At 43.7% G+C, this 26405-nt stretch overlaps 1 protein-coding gene and 1 long non-coding RNA gene across 7 annotated transcripts in view; one reads left to right on the top strand and one right to left on the bottom strand.

Annotated features, from left to right (window-relative positions):
• The window catches only part of LOC137420801 (semaphorin-4C), a 187062-nt gene extending 163024 nt beyond the window's left edge, over positions 1-24038 (bottom strand). For 2 of the 6 annotated variants that reach the window (XM_078772283.1, XM_078772284.1), the window contains exons 1-2: positions 22313-22336; positions 4852-5050 (exon numbers count right to left, since the gene is read on the bottom strand). In XM_078772283.1, the coding sequence (XP_078628409.1) occupies positions 4852-5050; positions 22313-22321 (208 nt within the window). In that variant the 5' untranslated portion in view covers positions 22322-22336. Of the gene's footprint in view, positions 1-4851; positions 5051-8777; positions 8866-22312; positions 22337-23829 lie in introns of those variants that run through there. The other 4 variants (XM_078772285.1, XM_078772287.1, XM_078772286.1 and 1 more) reach the window with 4 other exon arrangements.
• LOC137418049 (uncharacterized) lies at positions 3383-5997 on the top strand. The gene is made up of 3 exons (XR_010982557.2): positions 3383-4672; positions 5591-5743; positions 5857-5997. It is a non-coding gene; the product is annotated as an uncharacterized LOC137418049 (long non-coding RNA).
• Positions 24039-26405: the final 2367 nt, after the last annotated feature.

Below are 26405 nucleotides of genomic sequence, written 5' to 3'. Positions count from 1 at the left end.
CATCATGGTGACCAGGCGCTTTATTTCCTGCACTGCAGCATCGTGTTTCGGTAGCCAATGCCATATCGCATCCTTGTCCAGCAGTCTCCTCAATGGCTCACAAACCTCAGAAAGGTGTGGCATGAATTTGGCAAGGTAGGTCACAAAGCCAATGAAACGCTGGACCGCCTTCCCATCTGTTGGGTGTGACATTTCCAGAATGGCTCTCACCTTTTCAGGATCAGCCGTCAGGCCATTTGAAGACAGTACATGTCCATGGAAACGGACCTTTGCTACCTTGAACTGCAGCTTCTTCAGGCCAAGTCTTAGTTTAACGTGCCTGCAGCGGTCCATCAGCGCCAGTAACTTTGCATCATGGTCATTATCTGCCTCGTCATCTGTATCCCCGCAGCCAACAATGAGGATGTCATCTGCAATGGGCTCTACTCCATCTAGCCCAGCCAATAGCTGATGCTGCTTGCATTGGTACACCTCTGGTGCTACGGAGACTCCAAAAGGCAGTTTGAGCCACCGTTTCCTGCCCCAGGGAGTCCAAAATGTTGTCATGTAACTGCTCTTCTCGTCTAGCTTGCATTGTAAAAAGGCATCACGTGCATCTACGAGTGTGAATACCCGTGCCTTTGGTAATTTGTATAAGACATCTTCAAGTGTTGGCATGAGGTAGTGAGATCTTCGCAGTGCTTGGTTCAAAAACTTTGGATCTATGCAAATTCTCAGCTTCTCAGGCTTTTTTACTATGACCATGTTACTTATCCAGTCTGTCAGATCGGTCACAGTGGTAATGTGCCCATCTGCCTCATGTCTGTCCAGCTGTGTCTTCACGGCGGACTTCATGGCCACCGGTACATTGCGTGGGGAACACTGGACTGGACGGATTTTGGCGTCCAGTTCAAAATGTATTTCTCCTGGAACTGACTCTATTGGCCCATTGAAAACATCGTTGTACATGCTTATGAGCTGTTGTTTGGTCAAAGGCCCAGTCAGGTGGTGCTCCATTTTGTGCAGTTCAGCAGGGACAGTGAAGTGCATCAGTCCCAAGCGCTCACATGTGGAGCCTGACAACAGGGGTTTCTGACTGACCTCCACAATTTCAAACTCAAGCTTGTGTGTTCGTCCACGTATTACACACTTTGTTTTGAAAAGTCCCAGTGACTTCAACACGTTTCAACATCCCACTTTTGACACCATGTTTCAGACGCTCGTATAAAAGGACACGGAGCCGTTAGTAGTTCGAGCAATCCATGTTCCGCGTCCGGCGCTCCCGGCCCGGAGGTGACTCCGGAAGTACATGTGCACAGTACACTGGGCGGTGTTATCAACACAAGCTAACACCTGTAACACTCACCTACTCTTTGCAAAAGACCCTGTGGGATCTGTAATGTCCACCAACTAATGCTGGCAGACCTGATACCCAGTTTAACGTCCATCAGAGGGACAGCACACACATTAACGATTCACCCTGCCTGTGAAACGCCGATCCAAATTGACCAGTAAAAGATTGTCAGAATGGAGGCAAAAAGCATGCGGATCAGCAGATTTCACAACAGCAAATGATTGCACAACACAAGATTCCCCAAATGGACATAAACTTGAGAATGAGCAACATTGTTCTTTAAGTGAACTATTTTTAATCATCATCATCTGAGAGCCCATGCTGCTTTGGTTAACAGACCCATCTGGTGGGATGAGGAAAGCAATTCTGGCACAAAAGCGAGCACAAAGTTTCCCCGTGGTTCCTTGACCACACGGGGAATGCACTGGTGCCATAACTGAACTCCCACTGTGCCCAAAGGCAACAACAAACTTAGATTTGCTGTCATCACGACATAACTCAGGGAGGAAGCATCTGTGGTTAAAGAACTACCTGTGCCAGTAACATGCACAGCAGTATGCACTCACGACGACACGACCTTTATGCGCCAATCCACCACAAAGAGATGAACTTTCATATTTTGCATCCAGCTCCAATTTTAGGATGAACTACAAAATTATCACTATATATATATATATATATATATATATATATATATATATATATATATATATATATATATATATATATATATATATATATATACACATGTTACAGTAAGCCAACATTTGAACTGCATGTGGAAGAAAATAAAGATGAAGCAATGGAAATGATCCGTACAATGTACTCTCGGTTGGGCAATTTCCCATGGAATCTGCTGTGTGGCTTTAGTCTCACAGCTGCATCTGTTGAGAATGCATTAAATCACATTTACTCCCATTTTATGAAGCAAAGAGGACGAAGAGGAGGTTTGCCATTTAAATTCATGTGCACTTGTAAAGGGGATGGCTGTTTGCTCAAATGGTTAAAAACATTTCTTTCACCACTGACCGTTGTGGGTTCCATTCCAATGGCTGCTCACTCTCCCAACCCACACTTATCAAAGGTGGTGATGATGTCTCAAACACTCTTCAACATAAGTGGAGGGAGACCTTTGTCCTGCAGTGGACTGAAATAGACTGGTTTGAGCTGCTTATAAAGCAGCATTCTTCTTGTTTTAAAGGCTGTAAGGGTTACCTACAAAGTAAAGTACTGTCCAGTTTGGTGTCCAAATTCTGTTTACAGTCAGGAAGTCACACAAAGCTGTGATTTAATTTGCAATGTTGAAATCTACAAAAAATGCTTTCATTCGTTCCCTCCCCCCTCCCTGTGGAACAAACTTCCACATTCTCTTCAATCAGATTCTTCCCGCCAAGTCTTCAGGACAGCTGATCACCACCATTTCAGATTGTCCCCATCCAAAACCATGAGCTTTTCTACACCCTCATTAACTCTTCCCAAGTTTACAGTTTTTCCTTCTCTGTATCCACCTTGTCCATTCCGTGCGTTTTTCTCTACCCCTCATTCGTCCAAGTCTCCCTCAACCCTGCTGTTGGTGTCCTCCCCCCCCTCCTCCTCCATGAGCCTCAATGTAGATAAGTTACAATGCAGCTGCAATGGGAGATATTTCCATGGATGTATAAATCATTTAACTCTCAGGACATGCTGCCTTTACCAGGAAAGCTCAAACCAGGCCAGGGAATGGAGCAATGCTGTTAATTGTTGAAGATGCATACAAACACCATAAGAGGAAGAAACACCAACTTTCTTGTGGCCATTTAGCAGGTGCCAAATAATCAGTCTACATTGGGCCTCTACAAACAACAACAAACAACAGGCATTTTAAGGCCATTTTCCCTACTAGAGCGGGGGTTAGCCTTGCGGTCCCCATGACAACGTTCTCCATTTTGCCCTATTTTCTGCATCTCCCCTTGTTAACCCCCTTGCCCGTATTTCTTCTTCGACCATCTTTCGCCAAGTCTTTCTCGGTCTTCCCCGTCCTCTACTTCCTTCTACATTTATTTCCATCACTCTTCTCAACCAGTCCCTTTCATCCTTCCTCAACACATGACCAAACCATCTCAACCTGTTCCTCTTCACAGCATCAATCACAGGTTCTATTCCCATCATCTTTCGCAATTCATCATTTGTCTTCCTCTCTCTCAACGATACTCCGCACATCCACCGAACCATTCACATTTCCACCCTTTCCAGCCTTCGTTGCTGCTCTATGTTCATTACCCATGTCTCGCTCCCATAAATCATAACACTTCTCACACATGCAGCATAAACCTTTCCCTTCAGCTTCAATGACACTCCCCTCTTCGTCAGCACGCCACTCAGTTCCCGAAACTTCTTCCATGCACATGGGCCTCTACAACTAAAGCAATAAACAGTCTTAGGACAGAGGAGGATGCAAGTTTGAAAACATTCCGTGACTTTGATGGCAACATTAGTTGCGAGGGATTGGATTTGCGAAACCTTGTTTTTCTCAATACTTATTGGACACCTGATCACAACTAAACTCAACTTTGTCATGTTTTTTTAAAATCGGTTCTCCACAGTAAACAAGGAGAATAGCCACCGTTATATACAAAAGCTTCACTACCCACCCCTACTGCAGTTTTGCGTCACTGGGCACTTCAAAATGCTATTTCCTTCCTTTTTATCTCGGTTGTTGAATTCCTTATCTTGATCTTTTCATCATCTCGAGCCCTTCAATTAATGGTTTCCTCAAATCAGTGCGAAACATCACGACCATAACCACATGAAAAATGCACAACAGCGCAAAAAGCATACAGAGGGTGGCAAAGGCAAACAAGTTACTGCTGGAAGATGAGGGGATTTTAAAGTTCCTACCCTTGCTTTAAGTAAAGTCACACTTTGCACTGTGCAGTACTACAACACTTGAAGACCAACAGTCATCATCCACAAATGGTCTGTAAGGAGTATCACACTTGAAAAGCTTCGGTGATGCTCGCATAATGATGTCTCCGGCCAAGTACAAACCAAGTAAAGCTACCCAAAATGGACATTGCAACAGCGGCAAAGATATGCCAAATACAAACACAGATGTAATCCATCAAAGACACGAGATTGAAACTCCCCCTTTGCTCTAAAACCAAGCCTCTCCTCGTGCGCCCTGGCAAACGTCACGAGCTGTGTACGTAGGGCTAGGAGATGCTCTTAGCAGCCAAACGGAGCCACCATAATCTGCAGAACGTACATAACAGACCATGACCTTTTGACATTCCACTGCAAGAAAACGGCCAAATGTGGGCATTCACCTGAGACTCAGCCAATGGCGTCAACAAAGACCAGGTACAACCTTCGTATATTTCAACTTGGCAATGCATACCACATGAGAGTTCCTTCCCAATATATTTTGGTATTGTATGAGGCTGTCAACATAGTGTATAACGTTATTCTAAAATAATAAATGGGTGGAAAAACAAACATGGGAGTGCAAGATTCCAATGGCCCTGAACACCAGCACTTACTGCGATACGAGACGGTGATTCGAGGTTCTGGGGAGAAAGCAATCGTAAGCAGGCATGGCCAGGGCAGGGTCAGGTACAGCACAAGGACGGCCAGTGAGCTCCGTAACTCCATCCTTGGGATAAGTTGGCCTGCTGGCTTTGCTGTCCTTCCCGCCTGCCCCAACCCGCCCCTCCCTGCTTTTCCACCACGCACTTGAACCTGTTTCAAAAACAAAACAAAGAACAGAAACTAGCTAAGCTTCACCCACCAGATTAACACCAGAATTTGCTTTGAACAAGCACTGCATGTCCCATTATTATGGAAGTAAAAAAAACAACAAAAAAAAACTCACAGTTGCTAACAGGAACTTGATGCAATCATTGGATAATATTGTGATAACACAAGAACAGAGCAGACATTCCAAGGTCTCATCAATTATTTCAACATCATTATGCGCAGCTTTGCTTCAGTCTCAAATCCTACAATTTTCTGTCCGACAAATTCATAGAGCATAATTCAATTTAGAAAATTACAACAATACAGCTTTCATTTTTGTTTGGCAGCCAAGCAGCAGCGACTTCACCAATTAAAGTTTTACAGTGGAGAAAGGTGTGTGATATCAAGCCATTGGGTGCTCCGAGACATAAACTGCCCGTTGTAGCCATAATGCTTGCTTTGTGAATATATATGTATACTGTATATATACCCAGAGCTTCTTTCTCTTACAAGCCTGAGGAAACTTTCTATGTGGCATTTCAGAGAAGATAACTCTACAAACACAATCTACCCACAAAGCCTTCTTGATGGAGTACTGCTCTCCCCTTTGGGCTGGCTCCCCTGCCTCACACCTTGCTCAGCTTGATGCCGGGAAAACCAAGGCCTTCACGATTATTGGAATCTCCCGCAATTAAGGTGAGTTGATGGGCCTACCACTTTCCCATCACAGACAGGTCGCTGCTCTCTGTCTTCTACCGCCTCCTTTGTGGTCTTGCACACTCTGCTCTATCTGTGCTCTGTCCTTCCAGGTTTCTGCAGGATGCACAAGGTCCACCAGCAACCACCCTTCTTACGAAACTTCCAAAATCCAGGATCACTGCTCACCTCCACTCATTCGTTCTTCTTTTGGCCCAACTGAGGAATCAACTTCCACTTTCTCTTCAATCACATTCTTCCCCCCCCCCCCCAACCCCCCCCCCCCCCCAAGGTCTTCAAGATAGCTAGCTAGCTGTTCACCACCATCTTAGATCACCCCACATTGAAAATTATGATCTTTTCTACCCCCGTTAACCACACCTTCCCCTTCCCCCACTCCTGCCCCCCACCTCCTCATCCCCCCCAAGCCAACCTCCTTCTAAATTTATAGTTTTTCCTTCCCAAGAGTTTGCTTCTGTATCTATCTCATCCACACTGCGCATACTCCTCTACCACTCATTCCTCCATGTCTCACTCTATTTTGCCCTTTAGTACCCTCCTCCCCTCTCTTTATGCTGCTCCTTTTCTTCTGTTGTATCCTGATCAATTCTGTGTCCTAGCTCTTCCACAGGCCTTGACTTTGTATCCCAAAAAATAAAAAATAAAAAGACAAATGACAAATGACAGAATGAATGACGTTTCCAGAAAGAAAATTAAAATAGAGTCAAGAATATGCTCTTTAAAAATCCTTACATTTTCTCAGCAGTTGAAACCAGGTTAACAATTCTTCTACAGCACAAACATACATTACACTTGGAGTAGTTAATGCACGGAATGGAATGGTATCCCTGTAAAGCTAATGGCAGGAGAAACAGTAGGTAAGTTTAAACCGGAATTAGATAGGTACCGATATGTAATGGGGATAGAAACGGAGTATATATGGACATTGGCAGGACCAGTAGGTTGCTTAGGTTTAGATGGGCGATTATATAAATGTGTAATGAATGTGACGTCTGTGAGAGGGTCTCATCAAAAAGTAAATGTACTTTTGGTGTTTGTTTATTCTACACCAGATAACCCTAAATGCATTTTCCCACAACCAAGCCACAAAAAAAAAACCCTAAACGCATTTTCCCACACCCAAGCCACAAAAAACCCTAAATGCATTTTCCCACACCCAAGCCACAAAAAACCCTAAATGCATTTTCCCACACCCAAGCCACAAAAAACCCTAAACGCATTTTCCCACACCCAAGCCACAAAAAACCCTAAATGCATTTTCCCACACCCAAGCCACAAAAAACCCTAAATGCATTTTCCCACACCCAAGCCACAAAAAAAAGAAAACCCTAAATGCATTTTCCCACACCCAAGCCACAAAAAAAACCCCTAAATGCATTTTCCCACACCCAAGCCACAAAAAAAAGAAAACCCCAAATGCATTTTCCCACACCCAAGCCACAAAAAAAAGAAAACCCGAAATGCATTTTCCCACACCCAAGCCACAAAAAAAAAAACCCCTAAATGCATTTTCCCACACCCAAGCCACAAAAAAAAAAACCCTAAATGCATTTTCCCACACCCAAGCCACAAAAAACCCAAAACGCATTTTCCCACACCCAAGCCACAAAAAAACCCTAAATGCATTTTCCCACACCCAAACCACAAAAAAAAAAAAAAAAAAAAATTGGTGACCTACCTGTGTATGCCACACTGTTCTCTTCTCACAAACCCCCCATCACCCACTTTCCCCCAATTAAATGAAGTAGATAAGCCAATTGAATGAATGAATGTGGTGTTGATAAAGCACAGGCATGATGGGCCAAAAGCCTGCTCCCATGTCAAAGTTCTTTGCATATATACAAAGAAAAGCTGCAGCATCGACAAATGTTATTTTCTGCGAGTTTGGGTCAGATTTTAAAACATTAGAATGACCATAGTCGACAGATCTCCCCCCCAGCACCCCCCACCCCCTCCACCCCGCCTTCCCCACACATCTATTGCATCATTAAGCAGCAAAAGTTCAGGGAATTTACTAAAATCTGTCGAGGCAGCTGTGTCTTGTCTACAAATGACTATGAAACGCCAGTGACATCATACATTGTACTTGTAAGTCTAAGAGCAGCTGAGAAATGCACACGCTGTGACGTCACATAAGCAGACTGGCCAAGAGGGAGGCACACTCTCTTCTGAGCCATCTAGCCTGGGTTTGAGTCCCACTTTAGCTGTAAACTACCACCCTGGTGTCTTCCCATGCAGGGCGATTCATCAATGTGTGTGACGGCCCTCGGATGGACGTTAAACGAGCGTCCCATCTGCTTGTGTTAGTTGAGAGATGTTAAAGATCCAACGATGTCCTTCACAAAGCGTATGTGAGTTATCGCCAGCACCCTGAACAAATGCCAAATTCCTGCCCTGACCGACTGCTGCGAAGGTAATGGCAAACCACCCAACAGAACCCCAACCCTAATCTTCGCCCAGGAACTGCCTTGGCAGCACCGACGCTATGTACAGAGTGTGGTACATTGATAATCCTCAGAGTTCGAAGGACAATACACCCATTGATAGGACTCCCTGCTTGCGAAGCAGCAGCAGAGTGACAGTTTTCAGTGAGTGTGGGGATTGAACCCGAACTAGACAACTCAAAGACAAGTTGGCTACCCTTGATGTACCCAGCAAAACCCAAGATGGTAATACAATAATGATGTTGCAACACAACTTAATATCAATACAATCAAGCAACCTTATACTATTGGATCTGACTGTTAATTAGCACAACTACATAGCGGCTCTGGAACCATTGAGGTTATGCGCTGTATGCCTTCGTTCAAAATCGTCGTTACCCTGAAACCAGTTTCCTTTGTCTGACAATAGCCCTTTACACATAGCCTTGTCAGAGTACGCATTTTTATAAAAGCAAAGAATCGGCTTTCAGTTCTGACATGTTATCCTGCAACCTTTTCCAGCTAAAACACAGGCTTCCACCTTCCCCCTCCATTTCAGCCTTCTCCCTCGTCTGCCGATGCATTCATACCTTCTGCACGTCCCAACACCCTGCTTGGTGAGCTGGTCAAGCACTCCCACAGCTGTCAGATCCCGCTCATGTGCAACAACCTGAATTTAAAGTCTTGCTTTGAGATGCAAGCACACTTTGTGGAACTTGGCTTTTCCTCTCCCCTCCCCTTCCTGCTCGGCCAAGACCCGACTCCCCCTTCCCCCTCTCTCTCCGAGCTCTGCCAAGTCCCTTCTCCTCTCCTTCCCACTGTGCTGCCCAACACATCCCTCCCTTCCCTCTCCGATATGCTCTGCATCCTCCCTCCTGCCCTACTCCCGAAACGAACTCCCCCATCTCATCCCATCCCATTCTGACCTGCTGTATCTGGTACTAACATGCACTGTAGTTTCAGATCCAACTGCTGAGACATTGCCTACCAGGTCACCAGCATCATTATAATCACCCGTGATACAGTCTTTGCAAAATCTTCCTCACAGTGGCCGGCCTGTTCCATGCAATGGAGGCGGTATCACTGTTGATGTTCATAATCGCCTTCCCCACAGTCCTTGTACCTCCCTCTCGCAATCCTAATGCTCTGGAGTATCTCTGGTTGTATCTTTCCCTCCACATCAACGTTTTGTTTTGGTGTGTTCTGTATCATCTCCCAAATGGCAATAACACCATCAAAAAAGCCCGATCCACTGAAATACATCTCCTCCAATGTAGAAATTTTTAACTCTCGCCATCCTGTCAGATCAGTTCGCCATGCTATCAGGCTGGGTATGGGTCCTGTGATCTCCAAGCATGGCAATGTTACAAAAACCTTCTGCAAGGCAGCAAATCTTACGCACTCAGTGGCTTTCCAATCTGGATTTCATCTGCATGTTCACTCTATTCTTGATTGAGTTAAAAAAAAAAAACACCTTTAGAGGCCATTTTTCCCCGCAGAGCGGGGGTTGGCCTTTTTCGGGCACCGTGGTCCCCTTTTTGAAGCAATGTTTTATGACCTGATGCCCTTCCTGCCACCAACCATGTTTGTTGCCTTTTTACGACACACAGGGAATTACCAGTGAACTGGTACTCAATTAGCCAACCTCGGAAGGATGACAGGCTGAGTCAACCCCCCTGGCGTTAATTCAGCGATCGACCGGGATTCGAACCCGGGAGACAAAAGGTCTGAAGGTGAATATCGGAAAGACGAAGGTGATGGCAAGTGGTAAAGCATGTGGTGAGGTGGAAAGAACTGGGAAGTGGCCCTGTGCTGTGTGTAGGAAGGGTGTCGGAGTGAACTCCATTCAATGTACAATGTGCGCTGAGTGGGTTCATCAAAAATGTAGTGGTCTGAGAGGGTCATTAACCAGTGTGGCAGCTACATTCAAATGTAAGGTGTGCACAGAGGGAGCTGCAGATGGAGGAAATGTTGAGTTGGATCTTGGAGACGGCGTGAAGCTGGAAGGTGTGAAAACATTTTGCTACCTCGGGGACATGCTGAATGGAGAAGGTGGATCAGACTCGGCAACGGTTGCTCGAGTGAGATGTGCATGGAAGAAGTTTCGGGAACTGAGTGGCGTGCTGATGATGAGGGGAGTGTCGTTGAAGCTGAAGGGAAAGGTGTATGCTGCATGTGTGAGAAGTGTTATGATTTATGGGAGCGAGACATGGGTAATGAACGTAGAGCAGCAACAAAGGTTGGAAAGGGTGGAAATGCGAATGGTTCGACGGATGTGCGGAGTATCGTTGAGAGAGAGGAAGACAAATGATGAATTGCGAAAGATGATGGGAATAGAGCCTGTGATTGATGCTGTGAAGAGGAACAGGTTGACATGGTTTGGTCATGTGTTGAGGAAGGATGAAAGTGACTGGTTGAGAAGAGTGATGGAAATGAATGTAGAAGGAAGCAGAGGACGGGGAAGACCGAGAAAGACTTGGCTAAAGATGGTGGAAGAAGAAATGCGGGCAAGGGGGTTAACAAGGAGAGATGCAGAAAATAGGGCAAAATGGAGAAGATTGTCATGGGGACCGCAAGGCTAACCCCCGCTCCAGCAGGGAAAATGGCCTTTAAAATGCATGTTGTGACCGGGATTCGAACCCAGGATCCTAGGATCCTAAGCTGGCACCCTAACCGCTACACCAACACCAGGCATTCTATTCTTGATTGAGTAATGTCAAATATTCCTGGTTAAGCATCTTGCATCTCATCTGATCATATGCTGGAGAAACTGTCCATTTTTTGGCATTTTCCATGATCTGTAACAGCATATCATGTTTGACAGTGTAACATGGCGGACCGGACTAGTCTCCGATTTTCTGTCTCCCTCTCAATCAAACACTGGTCTTCAATCTCCTATAATAGCTACATATTCACAGTGCTTTCAACACCCTGCACAAGATCGGAGTAAATTCTCTCATGCACTAATCAATTCATTCCCTCATCCAGCTCTGCCATCAAACGTCTATCCATCCAACGTCTCTCCAGTGTTAGATATTATGTTTGTGACAAGCAATAGCAATCTTCAAAAAAAGTGAAGAAATAGCAATGTGTTTGTGGCATCTTGCTTTCCCAGTCTCTCAGGCCATTCCTGCAATTAACTGCAGACGCTTCACAAGGCCCGCCACAGATGGGTATATATCCATAGAAAAATGAGAACAAAACACCAGCCTCGCCTGAGAACACACCTTTTAATCCTTTCACCATCTTCAAAATGGTTAAAACTGACACAGGAACATGCTCTGCCTGAGTCCTTTCAGTCAAGGAAAGAGGCATAATGGACAACCCTTGTGATAAGGCCAAATATATGAACAGTGCCCTTGCCATAAAGGCTCAGGTTCCCAATCTGACCCTCCTTTTCCATATCCTCCTCCCCTTACAGGTAACTCTCTGAAGAAAGTGCGCTTCTAACCTACAACCACGACTCTTAATCAGCAACTGGTCAAGATGGCATCAGTGCACTCTTTCTCAAAACTTGCGCATCTGAACCGGCTATTCCTCTTTCACGACTTTTCCACAGATCCTTCTTGGAAGGTGGCCTATATGTTATTCCTACACCCATGAAGGGTGCTAAGGCATACCCTCCAAACTACAGAGCGATAGGCCTTATTCCTATAATCAGCAAGGTATTGGAATCAATAACCCAAAAGACCTCAAGTTCTACCTCTTCTCCAACTCGAATCAGACCATGAATTTGGGGTCATTCCTGCCCTTTAATAATAATAATAAATCTTTATTGTCCCATATTCAGGGAAATTATTCTTTGATGACACCGTAAGTTGACCATCATTAAAACAAAAAACACAAAGGGAATAAGAAAACAATATAAAAATATATAACATATAAAATAAATATAAAATATGGAAGATGGACTAAACAACAAAATGTCCAAGAATTTGAATTTAGCATTTGAATTGCACATGGTACAAATGACTTTTTGAAAATGTTCTTCATCCTTACACGAAAGCGTCTTTCTGATGGCAGTTTTTAAAAAAAAGTCCGTTCAAGAAATGACTTTCATCGGTACACACCTTCACCACCTTCCTTTTCAGTGCCCGCAAGTATAGAGACTCCAGACTGGTTGAAGGCCCACCTTCAGCTGTAAATGCCAGTGTAATGACCTTTCTCAATCGTGACTTATTCCGCACATTAAGATAACTGTACCAGGAAATCAAATTAAATGATAAAACACTGATCAGTAAGGAATTTGTCAACATCCGCATTGTTACGGATTCATCACTTCCGTTGTGGTGGCTTTCATCCACTTGAGACATTTTTGGTTCCATGTATTATTATTATTGTTGTTGTTTGAGGGAAATAGCAATTATTATTGTCAAAAGGTAAAAGGAATGTTTTAAAATGAAACAGGAACCGGACGTCGATGAAGCGGAAGGAGAAGAAAGAGGGCGGAGCGACAGAGGTCGGACAAGAAAGCAGAGTTGCTCCGGGTTCTGAAGCGAACGTTGGCGAGCAAGAGTCACTACCGAACTTTCGGGTTTCTGGGAAAGGAATTCCGAGTTGTCATCGCTGTGACCAATTAACCTGCGTGTCAGGTTTTGCTATCGATTCAGGAGAGAATCATCGCCGTGCTGGTGCGCCACGAGACCGGGCCGTCAGCCATTTTGACTCGCGCAGGACTTGTGCTTCGCTCGCAGTTTCGTTTCTTTTCCAACATTTTCACTGCATTCAGACGTCGATCTGGGGCGTGTGTGTGATGTGGCTTTTTAAAGGCTAATTCGTCCATACCCGAGGGTGTGATCTCTCAGTCGCCTGTAGGGCACCTTTGGATTTCCCAGTCGCCTTGAGGGCGCCTTTGTACAGCTTCGGCTGGGTGACTGTTCTTGCCATCCGCACGGGATTCTGGTTTCGATTGGACCTCATTCTAGCGAACGCTGGAGCGAATCAACTGTGGCTTGGAGCCGGGAATAAGAGACATTGGGGATGTTCTGGTTTCACTCACTTGGAGCACAGTGAGTTATCTATATATATAAAGTAGAGTTGGCCTCTATCTATGATCTCTAAGATCTCGAGAACCCGTGGACGGATTTGCGAGCGGAAAGTACTGTTCGACTCGGGATGGTCCCAGGAATGTCACGGAGACATAAACATTTAAAAAATTTCGGGTTTTAAAATTAGCGTATTATTAGCACTAGCAGAAGAGAGAGGGATTCGAAGGGAGGGAGCGCAGCGCTTCTAGCGCTTCTGACTACAGCACACCTTAAAATTAAAAAAACTTCGGGTTTTAAAATTAGTGTGTTACGCGTAATTAGCGCTAGCAGAAGAGGGAGGGAATCTAAGGGAGGGAGCGCAGTGCTCCCTCCAGCGCTTCTGTTAGCGTAATTAGCGTATTTCGGAACGTTAATTTTTCAACTTCATTATTCGGAATCAGTACGTCCCAGAGAACCTTCGTAACGTTAATTTTTCAACTTCATCCGATTGACATGGGACCAACGGCATGTGACAAAGAGTGAAACATACAGGCTACATTTATTTGACGACAATGAGTTCCGACTTCCGACCTCGGTGGGATGACAGGCTGAGTCAACCCCCCTGGTGTGAAGGGGGAGGAGGAGGGGAGGGGGAAGAGAAGGGGAGGGGAACGAGGGGGAAGAGAAGGGGAGGGGAACGAGGGGGAAGGGGATGGGAGGGGGGAGGGGGAGGGGGAAGGGGGAGGGGGAGGGGGAAGGGGGAGGGGGGGGAGGGGAAAGGGGGGGGAGGGGGGAGGGGAGGGGCCCTTCTTCCCCTGGGCACCCCCGCACCCTTCCCTCCCCCCTTCCCCTCCCCCCTCCCCCCCTTCCCCCTCACCCCCCCCATTCCCCTCCCCTCCTCTTCCCCCTCCCCTCCTCCTCCCCCGCTTCCCCCTCCCCCTCCCCCCCGTTCCCCTCCCCTCCTCTTCCCCCTCCCCTCCTCCTCCCACTCCCGTGCAAAGCCGGGTACCTCTGCTAGTATATTATAACACTGATGGTAACATCATAGAATATTGATTGTACTTTAACTTTTGATTCATATTATTGTTGTATGGTTATTCTTGTGTGATCTTAATACAATATTTGTTTGTGAGTAACAATTGGTGTGGCTTCACCATTGATCTTTGACATACAGAATAACACATTTTTCTGCCATGACTCCTCTCGGGGCTCGGAGGTACACCATGGCCAGGGGGTCGGGGAGGAGCACGTAACATAAATTGGGGGCTCGTCCAATTGACTCAGGGGCTCGAAATTGGATCTTCGTCCGGGATTAAATTCCCCAATAACATTCGTCCGGGATAGAATTCCCTAACATTCCCAGAATTCCCAAATTTGGAATTTTTCTAACATTCCCAAATTTTTCAAAGAAAATTGGAAATTTTTGTGTGAAGGTTAATGGGTGCTAACTAATAGTCACCATGGTGTTTGACGCAGAAAGGTTTGCGGCGTCCCCTAATGAGGCACAGTTCCTAGCATTTAAAAAATCAGAACTCTTGATATTGGCCAGACATTTTAACTTGGAGGTCCGAGTCAATATGAAGAAAGCAGAGATGCAGACATTGGTGGTAGAATCTCTGGTGGGACAAGGAACATGGACAGAGGTAGCCTTGGATTGGTTACCCGAGGAAAAAGAAAATGTGGAGCTCCGGAAAATGGAGATGCAACTGCAGAGCCAGGAAAGGGTAAAAGCAGAGGAAAGTAAAGCAGAGGAGAGAAGAGCAGAGGAGAGAAGAGCAGAGGAAAGGAGCACTGAAGAAGAAAGAAGAGCAGGGGAAAGAGCAGAGGAAAGGAGAGCTGCAAGGGAACTCGAAGAAAGCAGAGAAAAGGAAAGAGCAGAGGAGAGGAGAGCTGAAAGGGAGTTAAAGGAACGGGACATGGATTATCAGAGGGAAGTTGAACTCAAGAAGTTGGAATTAATGGGAGAACGGGGAGATGTAGCATCCATGCCGGCTGGTTCGACAACTAGTCAGAACGCCTGGGATGTTGGTAAACATGTGAGGCTGGTTCCACCCTTCAATGAAAAAGAGGTAGCCAAGTTTTTTTTACACTTTGAGAAAGTGGCTCAAATGCTAAAATGGCCTGTGGAGTCCTGGAGTATGTTAGTGCAAAGTGTTCTGGTGGGTAAAGCTCAAGATATATTTTCGGCTTTACCGATTGACCAATGTGCAGATTATGAGATAGTGAAGAAAACCATTCTCAAGGCCTATGAATTGGTCCCTGAAGCTTACCGGCAAAAATTCTGGAACGCCAGGAAGAGGGAGAGTGAGACCCATGTGGAGTTTGCCAGAATGAAAGAAACCATGTTTGATCGGTGGTGTGATTCGAAAGGGGTTGGGAAAGACTCCAAACTGTTGCGACAATTGATTTGGTGGAGGAATTCAAACAGTGTGTTCACGAGGACATTAAAGTACATCTGGAGGAAAAGAAGGTCCCAGAGTTGTATGAGGCAGCAACCGTGGCAGATGACTATGCCTTGACACACAGGATGGGGTTCCACAAACCTAACTTCCCGCCTAGAGTTCGCCAGGGGAGTTATGATACATCCGGTGCGGAGAACGAAGATTCATGGAGGCGACCTAGAGATGACTATGAGGACAACTCTGATACCGCCACTTTTAGGGATCAGAAGAATACAGTTCCAAGACAGACTTATCTTCCAGGGGGCTCGAGACAGACCATGAGTTTCTCCTCTGGGCCAACTTGCGCTTTTTGCAAGAAACCTGGACACGATGTCCCAATGTTATGCCCTGGAAAGGAAAAATCAGGAGCGGAGTCAGACTAGTACAACTCCGAATGCATTGGCAAATGTGAGAAATTGTCTTTGGAGGACAGTGCCTTGTGAAGGTTCCCATGCCAAAGTTACGGCATCACAGAACAACCTTGCTCAAGAGGGTTACAAACCTTTTATTTCAGAGGGGTTTGTGTTCCTGGATGGAAACTTGACAAACCAAAGACCTGTTAGGGTATTGAGGGACACAGGAGCACATCAATCTTTGATGCTTGAGGGCATTTTGCCATTGTCAGAGAAGACGGCAACTGGTGTCAGTGTTCTTTTACAGGGAGTCGGTGGCTGTGTTAAAGCCCCACTTCATGTCATCCATTTGAAGTTTGATTTGGTGTCAGGACCGGTCACCGTAGGGGTACAAGCCACTCTACCTGTAGAGGGAATATCTTTTGTTATCGGGAATGATTTGGCCGGTGGTCACGTTTCTGGTAACCCGATGTTTGTTGAAAAGCCTAGCATGAAAAATAACACTGCACAGTTAGAGCAGAAGATTCCGGGTATCTTTCCATCCTGTGCCGCGACTCGTGCTATGGGTAGGAAGCGCTCTGAAGAGAAGAGGAAGGTACTGACGTCACGCTTTGCACCGGCACGTCTTGTCAGGTACCCAAAAACTAAGAGTCAGCACACACAAGTCATGGATGGAGGCAATGTTGGCAAGCTCTTTGTAGGTGGACTGAACTTCAAAACAAGGGAAGTTGTTCTGGACTCTGTCTTCAGCAAATATGGACCGCTCTTGGAAGTGCTGCTGATAAAAGACAGGGAGACGCAAAAGTCAAGAGGGTTTGGCTTTGTCACATTTGAAAACACAAAGGATGCCAAAGATGCAGAAAAGGATTTGGATGGCAAGGATTTGGATGGTCGGACCATAACAGTAGAGAAGGCAGGCCATAGGCGTCGAGGGGGCTACAGAGGAGGAAAACGTGGAGGTAGTTTCATGGGTGGCTATGGCTCCCAGAGTTACGGCAGCTCCCGAAGGGATGATTATCAGGGTAGTGGCCGAGAAGGAGACCGCTATTCACGTGACTACAGCAACAAGCGTTCCAACCGTGATTATTATGAAAGTTAGGAAGAGTTTGAAGCACTGAATGCTGCGGAGCAGCAGAGCCAAGATTCCTACACGGATTAACCGTGAACTCCACGTTCCTAAAGGCACCCATGTAGTGAACTTTCCTACACGGATTAACCGTGAACTCCACGTTCCTAAAGGCATCCATGTAGTGAATACTTCCAGGCCTCACCACCCAACCACCATGAAACCTGTCTCTCACCTCGGCCTCCCTAAAAAAGTGCCATAGATTTGCTTGACTTTGGATTTTTGATCACACCCCCCTTAACCTTCATTCAAAAAAAAAAGGAAAATAAAATTAGAGGTTGATGAGATTGAGTTTGGCTTTGCAGGAGTTAAACTGGGAAATTGAGCATGTAAAGGGCAGGGACAATGTCGTTGCTGTTGATTTGTCCAGAGTGAACTAACTTTGGAATCCTCTGTAGGTTGTTTGAAGTTTCTTGCTTTATTTTTGGGAAATATTGATTATTGGCTTACGGGAATTGATTTGGGTGTGAGTTTACTTTTGTTTGTTGGAAGAGTTTTGCCTACAAAGAAAGTTTTCACGATGTTCAAACTTTCTTTCTTGAGGGGGGAAAGTGTTACAGATTCATCACTTCCGTTGTGGTGGCTTTCATCCACTTGAGACATTTCTGGTTCCATGTATTATTATTATTGTTGTTTGAGGGAAATAGAAGTTATTATTGTCAAAAAGTAAAAGGAATGTTTTAAAATGAAACAGGAACCGGACGTCAGGAACCGGATTGTAGTACATAATTACATGGTTATGTCAAGTTTTGCAAAACAGCGATTTGGTTATCACAAAGATGGGTAGTGTCAGCTACATCATGGCATGCTTATAGTTCAGTTTTGACAGGAATGGCGTTTATCTGCACTTGCAAAATCACCTGCCCGACGTCCTGTGGCAACTACCGTAAATTTTTCTGTCGGGCAGCTGTAATTTCCTTGTAATTTTCATGCTGGGCAAACATTCATTATTTTGCACCTTATAAATAATACGTCACACAAACATACATTTTAACTGCCCCTCCAGATTTTGTTTTTACTCCTGTTTGTAAGTCCCCTTCGACCCTCTATTTATAAGCACAATAATTATCACGAGAGTGAGAACGAGAGTTCAGCACGAGATGAACATGTCATCAGTGTTTGCTTCGGATTGCTTTGCCTTTTGTGATTCCAATCATGAATTTGCTGAAATATTTGAAGTCGGTATCAGCCGGTGATGAAAGCATCGGCGTGAAACTGCCACATACTGCAGTTCAAGCAGAAACGTCAAAGGATCGAAAGAGAGAACACGAACTCACAAAGAGGAAACGGAGTTCCATCCCCTCTTGGTCGAAGTTCACCTGGCCCAAGTGGGATAAAGTGCAAACTCCATGATTTGTCGTTCTTGTGGGGAATTTCCCAAACATGCGGACTGTGAAAGTCCGTTTTTTCTTGGTACTGATAATACCTTTCAAAAGAGTTCTGTTAAAACTCATGATCAATCTAAGTCTCACGCTAAGTGTGTTCTTGCCAAGAGGGCAAAAAATTTCTTGTTGGAAAAGGACAATTTTCAGTGCACGCAAAATTTCGAAAATTGGGATTTTAAAATTTTAAATGAGTTGGGCAACTGAGAGGTGACTGAGGGCAACCAAATTAAAAAAAAAAATTGCAAGCCTTGTATATCAGTGCTTATGTATATCAGTAAAAGTCTATTCTTGGCTATAAGTACTGGTATAGAACCAAAAGGTTTTCAGAGTCACAAATTTGAGGAAGCTCGGTGCGTTGCCCCGATGATGCCCGACATAAAGGTGAAACCAAGTCGGTAACTGCGAGTTTTCATACATAGCCAGGTTCACTATGTTTTTTTCGTTCAAAATCATGGTAGATTAGCAAATCTATACATTTTTGGAAACGTTATTACATGGAAAATCTGAAAATCAATGTTGAATCTACAGGCACCTATGGTGAAAATTTCCTGTCGATCGGACCAATGGTTGCACAGAAAATCATATTTATTCTGGGCGGACAAACAAACAAACAGACAAACAGACTCAAATGCAATACCCTCTCCTCAGGCGACGGTAATTGTGTATTTTAATTGTAATTGTAGATGATGGCTTGCAAACAGAGCCTCAAGGGCTTATATATATATATATTTAATAACAATAAATACAAGGCACAGGGAGGTGAAATTTTTTCTGCACGTGATGTGCAACGTGCGCAACGAGCATTCATTTAAATCTGTATGATGTCTAATAAACAAAGAAGATATAAGCACACCTGACACTAGGCCAAGGCTTCAGACTTTGGCATGCTCATAAGGCTGCACCGTCAAATAAACTGTTCCAACCCATCATTTTTGACGGACTTTTATACTAGCTAATTATAATATACACCATCCTGGATGGGGGGGGGGGGGTCTCTGGGTTGCTCCTGGGAGATTGATTGGCTGTCTCCATGCCTCAGGCTTGTTCGAGAGAACTGCCCAGGGCTATACAACAATAACAACAATCAATTGATGTCACACAAGCCCGACCAGGCTGTGCAGCGACTCAGCTAGCAACCCAAACCTTGTTACTTTCCCAAAATCCAGGATAACATTTCACCTCTGCTCTTTTGTGTAACTGCTGAACTTGGAGTCTGTTCAATTATGTTTAGCTCACCTGGAACGAAATTCAGGGGAGCCTATGCGATGGTGCGTTGTCCGTCACTGTCAACACTTGAAACTTCTTCTCCAAAACCGCTTATGGGAGTGCTACCAAATTTGGCACAAATGATATTTGTTGTGTTGTGACTAAAGTTTGTCCATGGCATTTAGAAAAGAAAAGAAAAGGGGAAAAAAAAAAAATGAAAAAAAATAGGGGTCCAAGGTGGTCTACCGGGGGTCAAAGTGGATCTAGGTTTGACCCCCAAAATAGGAATTTGCTTTTTCCTCTGAAACTACACACACTATTTCGATGAAACTTTACCACAACCTTCACCACCCGTGATGTACCAAAGTTTGTTCACAGCATTAAAAAAAAAAATCTGCCTCTTTGTGGGTCTAAGGGGGGTCAAAGTGGGTCCATCTTTGACCCCCCAAAATAGATATTTGCTTTCTTCTGTGAAACTACACACACAATTTCGATGAAACTTTACCACAACCTTCATCACCCGTGATAATAATAATAATAATAATGCATTTATTTTATATAGCGCTTTTCAGGAAGCCCAAAGACGCTTTGATAGAGTGCAAAACATAATGCATAGCAAAACATAAAAGTTTGAAAGTAAAAGTGATGTCATAAAGTGATAAAGTGTCATAAAGTGTCATAAAGTGTCATAAAGTGATAAAGTAAAAGTCATAAAAGTGATGTACCAAAGTTTGTTCCTGGCACTTAAAAAATTGGGGTCTAAGGTGGTCTATGGGGGGGAGGGGGAGCTTGCCCCCCAAAATAGGTATTTGCTTTTTTCTCAGAACCTACACACACAATTTTGATGAAATGTCATCATAACCTTCATCATCCGTGATGTACCAATGATTATTCAAGGCTTTGGAAAAATTTGGTAGGGGGTGGGGGTTGCACCCCCAAAATAGGTATTTTTTTGTTTGTTTACTTAAAGTCTTATGATTATGTTAACATGATTCTACATGGTGCCCTGTCTTCCAGCAACCATTGAAATTGGTTTAAAACACCTTTAGTCAGTGCAGTATACTGTTTATTCTACCAGGTGAGTGCCAGGGGTATTGCCCCTATATTTTTTTTCCACTTTACAGTGACGAGTTATCACAATCTCATCTTATTTCCTAGCTTCATCTTTCCTATTTGACTGATGCTCCTGTCGTGTTCGCTCTCCCTTTTTCATGTTTACCCTGTTTGTCCCTTCACACGTCCCTTGACTACTCAGTTCCATCATCCGATCCGCATGTCCCTACCCATGCTGCCGGTAGGTTCATTCCTTCCCCATTTTCAATCCTCCCTCGGATGACAACTCCGTCTATTCCATTGCTGTGTCAGTGCTATCACTCTGTCATTCAGGTCTCCCACAAGCTTAGATGTCTGTTCAAGTCTGTTGTGTGTATGCATTTGTGCACACACACCAACACCGATGACATTCAACTGGAGTTAGTTTTCTGAAGGACGTTTTCCAGCATTTCATCCGTATAGCACGATGAATGCTGGCAAGTGTACTTCCTTTTGAATAAACGTGTTTTCACAGGCAGGTTGAACATGTGCAGGCTTGGCAAACAATGAGAGGTATTATATTGTGCACCTTGTTGAACACCTGGAGGCAAAGCTCAGTACGGGACTACGTTTCCTTACTTTGTTACAAGTACAATGTTACCCAATGGCAACCAAACAGTTCACAACTACCAACTCGACACAACTACGGTCATTATAGAGGAAAAGTAGGAATATAGCAAAAAAGAGAAATGAGCCCTGACGAGTTGGACAAAAATAAAACATGAAAACGAGAAGCAAAATGGCAAATTGAAAAACTACAAAGAAAATGGGGGAAGTCTTACGTATGTGTTCAGTACACCCAAGTATGTTTGTTCGAGGCAGTAAACGATGCTGTTTTTCTTTATCTCAGCCACGTTTCAGGTTTTGCTGCCACAGACCATTATTCAAAGATAAGTGATGGCATGCCAGATCCAAAACTAAGGGGTTGGACTTCATCGAGCTGGTTAGGGCAGGAATTTGGAATTTGGTCAGGGTGCTGGCGACAATCTCCAACTCTTAATCGAACAACACGGTGGCATATTTGAGGTCCACCAACAACCAAAGGTAGCACGTGGGTTCTCAGTTCAACGCCCTTCCGAGCATGTCGTGGATGCAACATCGGTGCGGGTACGACGACAAATCGTCCGGTCGGGAACCAAACACAGACGTCAAAGGCGAGTACGCTACCTCCGAGCCGGCCTGTCGGATTCAGGCTCGTTTGTGACCGAGTGGCATCAGAAGGCTGGGATCAAACATTCCATTCAGTCCGAATTACCTTATTTCCAAAATAAAAAACAGGGAAGAGAGGTACAGCACGCAAACAGGCAAGCGCACGCACACCAGTTCCTTATGTGGGCTCGTGTCATATGAACAGTATTACAATCATATGTATATCAGTAAAGAAAACTATTACTAATGTATTAAGTTAACCTTCAAAGGATGTTGCAAACGATGTGAATTGCACAACACACTCCCGACAAGCTACTTAACAATTTCATCGCAAATCTAAAAATAATTGTATGTCTAAAGCAAGAACTTCAGTAAGTTGTAAGCTATTGATGGATTTCCCACCTACCCAGTTCATCAGCTGGGCTCAGTTCTTCATCAAGGTTTTCGCCCTTTCAACTAAGAACCTCTCCAAACATGGGTCCACACATTAGTAGATACATGACTTCCACCATGTCCACAGCTTGTGCAGCAATGCAACGTCACTTTACAACTCTAAAACCAGCGCATAGAGCTTTACCTGTACCTGTACATGCTTACCTTCATTGATAATTAATTATCATAAATTTATAATACGTATAGCACATCCCATGATGGAACCTCACACGTGCTACCTGACATTTCAAGTGAATACCTGACGCACTACACATACATTATGACGCAGCACGTCCATTTTAACGATGTCTCATGTGCTGCCTAATATAAACACTGAACACATTATAAAATGTATTTATCTGAAACACACAACAGAGGTGTACACTTTGACACACACACACACACACACACACACACACACACACACACACACACACACACACACACACACACACACACACACACACACACACACACACACACACACACACACACACACACACACACACACACCTTTTTTTTTCTTCTGTCTGTCTGTCTATCTCTCTCTCTCTCTTACACCCCCACACATCGTGTGCACACACACACACACCTCTCTTTCACACACACACACACACACACAGTAACACACACACACACACAAACACACACACACACCTTTTTTTTTCTTCTGTCTGTCTATCTCTCTCTCTCTCTCTTACACCCCCACACATCGTGTGCACACACACACACACACCTCTCTTTCACACACACACAGTAACACACACAGTAACACACACACACAGTAATACACACACACACACAGTAACACACACAGTAACACACACACACACACAGTAACACACACAGTAACACACACACACACAGTAACACACACACACACAGTAACACACACACACACACACAGTAACATACACACACAGTAACACACACAGTAACACACACACACACACACACAGTAACACACACACACACAGTAACACACACACAAACACACACCTTTTTTTTTCTTCTGTCTGTCTGTCTATCTCTCTCTCTCTCTCTCTCTTACACCCCCACACATCGTGTGCACACACACACACACCTCTCTTTCACACACACACACAGTAATACACACACACACACACAGTAACACACACACACACACACACACACAGTAACACACACACACACACACAGTAACACACACACACACACACACACACACACACACACACACACAGTAACACACACACACACACACACACACACACAGTAACACACACACACACACACACACCTTTTTTTTTCTTCTGTCTGTCTGTCTATCTCTCTCTCTTACACCCCCACACATCGTGTGCACACACACACACACCTCTCTTTCACACACACACACACAGTAACACACACACACACAGTAACACACACACACAGTAACACACACACACAGTAACACACACACACAGTAACACACACACACAGTAACACACACACACACCACACGGCGCACACCTTTGTGAGGCACGATATTCGGTGGAACGAATCACATCGAACCAAACTCGCTCGATACGGTACTCACTCGATACTTAACGGAGATCTCTCATCGAGTGGACCTATCTCACGCATCCAAAGAACATGACCAAAAGAACTGTTCACTGGTAGTGTATTGATTCACTCAGGAAAAATAAAAAAGGGCGGGCTATATTTTTTGCGATTGTGGTCGTTGTTGTTTCTGTTCCGTAAATGGCTTTACATTTTCCGTCAAAAAAAGGAGAATGGAAATTAGCTACTGACGAAATTTCACATTTACAATAAAACTAACAATAAATCCTTGTCGGATATATAAAAAACACAAAATGTACGACAAAGAAAGCACGGCAAAACCCTCCTCGCAAGCAGCTCTGTGCATAAGATGGCGCAATTTGAGTATCATACGAAGGATCCATCTATTTATTACGTATGCGCAGGTGAGCAGTGCAATGAGGCGAAGGCCGGAAGTGGTTATCAAAATTCAACCTAATTTGCGTACGTAAAAAATTGACAGTGTCCATACGAAAAAATAACCGTCAATTAAAACGGATACTCTATAGTTGTTACATTTTTGGAGAAATTTTATGATTATTTGGAAAATACTAATTTACGAAATCATCCATTTATGTTTTTACGAAATAATTCATTTATTTTACTTATGAAATCATCAATTTTCTTTTATTTATTTTTTTACCAAATCATTCATTTATTTTATTTACTAAATCATTCATTTATTTTATTTACGAAATCATTCATTTATTTTTTGTGACATAAATCATTCATTTATTTTATTTATGAAATCATCAATTTTCTCTTTTTAACAAAATCATTCATTTATTTTATTTACCAAATCATTCATTTATTTTTTGTTACATAAATCATTCATTTCTTTTATTTATGAAATCATCAATTTTCTCTTTTTTACAAAATCATTCATTTATTTTATTTCCGAAATCATTCATTTATTTTATTTCCGAAATCATTCATTTATTTTATTTCCGAAATCATTCATTTATTTTTTCCTTAATATGACTATTTTCCTGCTGTTATTGCATCAAAATGTATCCAAAAATTCGATCGATCTCCACTGCAGTGACAAATCCAAGCCGAGTCAATGGAAACTTTTCCTGACTCAAGGAATCATTTTCAGAAGAAAAACACAGTTGTTGACAATCCCCCCACAAATAGTGTCAAAAGAGAAAGGTTCCCCCCTCCAGTTCCCCAAATTCACAATCCTGCAAGATTAGAGGTCAATCAATTTCAGGCCTTTTCGTCAAGAATCCGAATCTTCATCATTATCCCAAATTGCTGAACGGGAGGATATCCAATTTATGTGAACTCAAATATTTACCTAACTTTTAAACATAACGCTTTAAATCCAGTCAATTACCAACTCGAAATTCAATGTAGCGGCAATTTTTTTCAAATCCGTTAAAATTTTAACTACCTCTAATAGATAATATGTAGTTATGTGATTTTGCATTGACACTCGTACATCCTAAATTCAATAATTACCAAAAACGGCATTCAGTAGAGAGCATACCTCCGCCTGGTTGGCCATATCACTCAACGGTGAAGATCCACTTAAACAATTTAATAATTCTCATACCCGAATCCATATTCAGATCTTCACCAAAATCTAATCGATTCTTCTTTGGCAGACACCCAAACGGTCCATTAAGTTTCGTCTAAATCCGTCCACAACTTTTTGAGATATCCTGCTATGTATCGTTTTTGGCCTTATCTCCCAATGGTGAAGAATCACTTTAAAAATTCTACGAGCCGGATCCGAATCCGAATCCGAATCTTCACCAAAATCTAATCATTTTGTCGGTGTCACATACGCTACATCTCTGCCAAATTTCGTCCGAATCCGTCAACAACTTTTTGAGATATCCTGCTACATATAGTTTTTGGCCCCATCTCCCAATGGTGAAGAATTACTTTAAAAAATTCTACGAGCCGGATCCGAATCCGAATCTTCACCAAAATCTAATCATTTCGTTCTTGTCACATACGCTACATCTCTGCCAAATTTCGTCCGAATCCGTCCACAACTTTTGAGCTATTTTGTTCACAAACGGACAGCCAGACAGGGGTGAAAACATAATCTCCATCCACCTTTGGTGGCGGAGGTAAAAAGTTTATGGCACATTTTAGTAATTTCGGCAACCATTTCCGGCAGAAAAAATGGCCGCCATGTTGAATTTCTAGTTGATTAATCGATTGGATTTAAAGAATATCTATATAGGAGAATAACTGTCAAATTTCAAGCTTGTATCATCATGTGAACGATTCACCCAAATAATGGGTGTTAGCAATTTACCTTCACAGGTTTTCTCAGCGACACAGCGTCCTCTATTGGTACCGCACCAGAACGGCACTCGGCAGAAAGCATACTATACCTCTATCAGGCAGGACAGTTTACGTTTTGTATCTCACTAACACGTCGGATCTGAATCCGGACCTGCACCAAAATCTAATCGGCTTATTATTGTCACCTAACCAACTCATCCATATAGTTACCCTGCGCTCGCGAAGCGAAAATCATGGTTAGG

This window comes from Myxine glutinosa, chromosome 2 (assembly GCF_964187855.1).
Source record: "Myxine glutinosa chromosome 2, kmMyxGlut1.1, whole genome shotgun sequence".
NCBI lineage: Eukaryota > Metazoa > Chordata > Myxini > Myxiniformes > Myxinidae > Myxine > Myxine glutinosa.
Note: the sequence above shows the minus strand (reverse complement) of the source record. Positions and strands in the feature narration are given on the sequence as shown.